At 41.1% G+C, this 5966-nt stretch overlaps 1 protein-coding gene across 1 annotated transcript in view; it reads left to right on the top strand.

The window, feature by feature from the left end:
* Positions 1-3205: 3205 nt before the first annotated feature.
* Positions 3206-5966, top strand: part of ryr3 (ryanodine receptor 3) — a gene marked incomplete at its 5' end in the record, with an annotated part of 108795 nt that continues 106034 nt past the window's right edge. The window contains 1 exon segment of the mRNA XM_084560095.1: positions 3206-3253. Coding sequence (XP_084416221.1) covers positions 3206-3253 — 48 coding nt within the window.

Here is a 5966-nt window from a genome sequence, read left to right as displayed (position 1 = left end):
GATGTTATCTGTTATCTAACGACAGCTCCCGAATAGAAATCTCAATCAGCGCTGACCAACCACACGAGACCTGCCTTGAAAAAGAAAAAGACAATTATTTCACACCTGTCTGATGACGTTTGTGCACTTCAGCAAGCAGTTTATTTACAGATTCAACCAAACCATTGGATTAAAATTTGAAATAAACCATCTGAAGACAATTAACACGAGTCACTGAACAGAAAAGTCACTTTTAAATTACAAACAAAAACAGAATTTAGTCAACTTCCTGGTTTTATTTTCTCCGTTATCTGTTTTTCTTGAAGTCTTTAATTACAGTAAACTACATGTCTTTGGCTTTCAGATGGTTAGATAGACACAGTTATCAATCTGAATATTTTAGCATAGCATTTTTCCCCCCTCCACAGTATCTTCACATTTAATTGGTTGATCAACAGAATAACATATACTACAGGTTTGAGCTAAGATAGGTTCAAGCCTCCCAAGGACAAGTGTTTATGAAAAATGAATGAATGAATGAAAGTGCTTGTATAGGTTTGCAAAAATAATATTAAAGTTAATTAAATGTCTTGTGTGCAGTGCTATTTGAGACATTTTATTGTGAAAAAGTACTTCTCACAAAGTATATGGATTCAAAATTAGATTAGACTTGAGTTATTGTGCTTTTACTTTTATTTTATTAATTGCATTTTAATTCTAATGATCTAATTGATGTTCACATGTAAGATGAAGAACAAATATATCATTGTTTTATTCACTTACCTGCAGCCAACTCTTGCATCCCTCCACACAGCGCCAGCTCCCTCCTCTCTCATCCTCGCAGCAACAGGTGCCAGGAGAAAAACTTCCCCCTCCACTGGGGTGACACGTGCACAGGTTTCGGCCAATCGGGGCGGGCGGCTGGAAATTCCAACGACTCCCATTGGCTCGCGAGTTAAAGCTCACTACCTCTAATCCTCTGAAGGCTGACAGGCAGCCTACCGAGGGAAGAGCATAAACAGTTAAACAGATGGCAGGGTCGGGAAGGTCGAGAAGATTTAGATTTCTCCATCGATTCTTCTGCAAGGTCAATTTTAAAAGTTAACAAACAGCCGGTTAAAAGGCATTAAACGTCTGTGAAGGTTCTCAGTCATCCAGGTCATGGTATATCCAAAAAAAAGGCAACTGGACTTGCAGAGTTTTTTGAGAAGAAGTTTCACCACTCATCCGAGTAGCTCCTTCAGTTCTAGGGGACTGGTGGGAAGCTTGAGGTTTAAATAGGAAACTCTGTAGGTAACCCATCAGAAACTCCCACAAGTCCCCTAGAACTGAAGAAGCTACTTGAATGAGCGGTGAAACATCTTCTCGAAAAAACAAGTCCAGTTGTCTTTTTTAAACCGTTTTTGCTCCACAGCAATTCATGCATCTGAGATCAGTGAGATGATCTTTTATTTGAACAGAATTACAATACCACAATATAAAAACAAAAGTCTTGCCAGATAAATCTTACTTATTAATACAAACATTTAACATTTTGTAGCCGGTGGGAGGCTAAATATAAGAAATCCATCATGTGCTGGGTCATTTAGTTGATAATTTATCACCTGTTTTGCACGTTTTATTGTCCTAATTGCACAGCAATTAGTTCCCTTTGAGCAAACTCCTGTTGAGAAATCCTGTTGCTTCTCCTGAGTTAAGGCTGCGTCTTGCTGCATGTATAATCTCTGTATTAACCTGGATCGTGTAAGTCACATCTGCCTTGCAGCGGCCTACTGACCACTATGTAGGTCAGCTGTCCACCACGCTGAGCCGCACACCGGCCAGCATGTGCCCACCAGGCTAATCTGACTCCTGGCCAGCTGTCTGCGGCGGATTTGCAGGAAAAATAGACAGCCGTCGGTGTCAGGGAAACCACAACGGTGACACCTTTAAAGATGAATGAGAGAAAAAAAAAGAAGATAGACCAGAAAATACAGTCTGTAAATATATATATATCAGTGCAACCCGAGTTTTTTTTTTTTATGTCCTGGTCTCAGGGTTAAGCAGGTTGTGGCAACAAAAAGGGACGCTGCTATGGCATCTCGAGAACAACTCAAAACCAGAGAAAACAAACACGGAGCAGAACTAAAACATCTGAAGTGATTTACAGCAAATGTCAAAAGAAAGTGCTTTAACTGTAGATGCAGTTAAATTATATGTAGAGCCCATATATAAAAACTAGAAAGGTCATAAATTAGAAAATGCAATATACATTTAATTTGCACGTTCCCTCAACCGACCACTAGAGGTCAGTCATGTCCTGGCAGCAAACAAGAAATGGCACCTGTTCCTCCTCGTACGAGTCTCAATCAGACTAATGTTTTATGGGCTTTTCTTTCAGTTAAAAAAAGCAAAAAAGCGAAACGAATAAGGGAGCAACGGTGTTTTATTTTTAAAATGCCGTTTATTTCATTTGCTCGCATATAAAATGTGCATTGCATCATGTAACGTGCAAAGGTGAAGTATTTAACACCAAGATGACCTTTAAGCACGACTTTCTGCTTCTGTAATATTCTAAAATGAATTTTAAAGTAAGAAAAGATGCAGTCTATATCACATTAGAAACGTTTTCAATCCTATATCAATATAAGACTGGAAAGAAACAGACGTGAATGTTCCTCATAAGTAAAATCACACCTGTCTGCAGACTTTTGACACGAGCTCTCAATGTCAGGGGTGTGAATGTGTGTGCGCGGGTGAGGGATGGTGAGTTGGGCCGCGCAGTGGTTACCCACTGAGAGACACGGGGTCATTCACAACTTTACATTCAGGAGTCAGAGCATGCGTCACTGTAAGTAAGTCAGGAAAACTGCTGAATCAGCTGACAAAGAGGGTTTGACTGCAAACATTTTGATAAGTGTTTACCACCCATCATTATCTTCAGCTGCAGCGGCATCACTACGGGGAGCACGTCCCCTGACGCCCCGGCTCCTTTGGTCCGCACTGCTGCTGCTGCTGCTGGCGTCGGGGGCGCAGGGAGGAGGGAGGAGGAGGAGGAAGGGTGGATGAGGGGGTAGATAGGTAGGAGAAGAGAGGAGAGGCGAGTAGAGGAGGGGGTGCTCGGCCGGGCTGCCCTATATGGCTGTGGATGAGCTCTATGCTAATATCGGCTTGAGAGGCACAGCATCGCGTTTCTGCCGGCAGTCAGTGGTGGCTTCCCAGAGTCTGAGCAGGCTCCTTCACAGCCATGGCTGAGGGCGGAGAAGGGGAAGATGAGATCCAGTTCTTGAGAACTGTAAGTAAAGACAATTTCATCGGTGCGTGCTGGGTGAACCGTCTCCAAGCGTGCGCCTTCCTTGTCGCCCAATTAACGCTTTCAGTCGCTGCACGTCAGTTAAAAATCTACAAAATCACGCACCCAAGTTGCATTATATTGGAATTTGTTTTTTTTATTTTCTTAAAATGCATTGTCAGCGTTTGAATGTTGCTTTTGCATGATTGATGACTGTGGAAGTTGCCGCAGGTTGCAGGTTGCAGGCTGCACCCCGCGGCCACGGCGCACCTGTCGACAGGACTCTTGATGTGGAGAATCTCAATGAGACTCAAGCCTGCAGGTGCAAGGGCGAAAAATGACTGAACGCTATCTTGTCAGATCATAACGCACACCTCTGCTCGAGCCCTTCATCGCTTTTTAGGTTTTCTGTTTTACCCGGGCACGGCTTGTGCAGAAACGTTCATCCATGAAATATCTGTATGGGTGCATTCTCCTTGGGGAGAGGAGTTTCAGTAAGTTGTGCTCACACGCAAGCCACCCTCTGGGATGACTATTTTAGCTGTTTGACGCAGATAGCTTACGGTGTCTCTGCTCTCTGTGGTTATGCACAGCAGTTATCCTTGTAAACGATATGACAGCTTGTATGTTGGTGTGATGGGAATATCTATGAGGTGACTTGACCGGTGATTTCTTCTCTCTTACCCTGGTGTTTGTGACCCTGGTGTTGCATGAAGAACAAGATTTATGCCACATACTTCTTGATTACTCATATGAGTGGATTTGGCTGATTTTTAAATTCTGGATTGAGACTGTGGATGTGTATCTTTGGTTTACATAGTTAAATATTCCAGTGTGCATTATTTTTAGTGTCTCCAGAAAGCCTTGAAGATTTAAAAAACTTTGAAACTTAATATGTTGGTTGGAGCCTGTTGCTGTCTAAAAGGGAAACTCGGTGAGATTTAGTATGACAAGGACTACAAATTAGTCTTGCCTATCATTTTTCCAAACAAGTCTGTTAAGGTGTAGAAAATGTGTACGGGGCATTATATTCTTGAAGTAACCATTGATTTCCATTAATTTGTGTATCATATAAAAACCCACTGGTACACTCTTGAAACTTGTTTAAATTGTGTAATCATCACTATTTACATAAATTCTGCATTGTTTGTCATGAATTGCAAAATTATTCCGCAAAAAAATCTTAAAAGATGCCTGTTTACTATGAAATATTAGATTGAGTTAATAGATTTTATATATAAATAAGGGGAAATCAATGGTTGCTTGAAACTGTAGGAAAATATACTTAAAACTGTTCAAGTAAAGGGCTTGACGGAGTCAAAATGGTCAAAACAGTAGCAGGATATTCAGACAGTTACTCGCTATAATCTGGGTCATGCCCCCAAACTCCTTTAATCCTAATGACGCAACTTGATAGCGTCTCTCATTTGACCCTCCTTGACTGGTAAACACCCACATCTTTTAAACGCCGTGCAGCCAGGCATCAGGTCCCTTTTAGTTTTAATTGTTAGATATATTCTAATTGGCATTAGTTTTGGTGTATTCAGAAAACTTTTAAGTCTCTGCAGCTCCAGTTAGTCACAAAGGATTTATGAAATTTGTCTTGTGACTTAATTTGTTGGTTGGAATCTGTTAGGGTTTGTATTACAGTGAGTACAAATGACTCTTTTTTGACATAACTTGTAGTCATTTTCCAAGCAATTTTGAAATATGGGTTTTACACGACATTATTTCGTTGAAGCAGCCATTGATTTCCATTAATCTGTGTATGATAAAAAAAACACTAGTATTAGTACAAACTTCAAATATGTTTAAATTGAGATTAGAATCAAGAGTAAAATAACAGATTAAAATCTATTGAGATTATCCATTTTCATGCAGAAACAAAGGGAAATGAATGGTTGCCTGAAACGTTAGGATAAACTGTCTGAGTAAAAGGCTCGACGGAGGCAAATTGGTCAAAATTGTAGCAAGATATCCACTTTTACTACTTTTAGTTGCTGTAATTCGAGGCAAGCCCCAAAGATCTTTCAGTCCCAGTGATGCAACTTGATAGCATCTCTCCTTGACTCGTAAATGTCCACAACTTTCTAACTCCACGCGCCACGTATCATGGGAACATTTAGACGAGTCAGATGGTGTCTGTGTTCTACTTCTCATAGTCTTCATTTGCAATATCGGTGACAACCTCAATGAGCTAAAACAAACTATCTGAAGACACATTAGGTAAAGTGACACCCTCTTTCCATTGACTCCCATTTTGTTCATGGCTTTGAGATGTTGATGTATGCATCATGTTTAATCTATACATAAGCCCTTGAAAGCCTGCAGGCTGGTTGTTAGATCGAGGTGGGACCATGTCCTCAACAGCTCCTACTATTTGTGATGCCAGTGATATGCTGACCCATGCCTCTCAGATTCAACTGTCTCAATGGCATCCGAGCTATCTGATGACAACAGCGATTTGAGAGGGGGGTTTCCCCTGAGCACCACAGAGCCTTGTTATCAAACCTCTATGGTGAGAGAAACGTGCCTCCGGAGGAAGCCCTAAAATACGAGTGCTAATTGAGATACAACACTTTACAAAGTGCTGAACATTATGGAATAAGCCAGTGTACAAGTGGCACGTCCTTTGTGAAGGGAGGAGTTGAAATCGTTCGGCTATAGCATTGCTTTTGTTTTAGGTTTGGAAGGAAAGTAGGTGCAGGAAATGGTC

This window comes from Chelon labrosus (genome assembly GCF_963514085.1).
Source record: "Chelon labrosus genome assembly, chromosome: 14".
Taxonomy (NCBI): Eukaryota; Metazoa; Chordata; class Actinopteri; order Mugiliformes; family Mugilidae; genus Chelon; species Chelon labrosus.
Note: the sequence above shows the minus strand (reverse complement) of the source record. Positions and strands in the feature narration are given on the sequence as shown.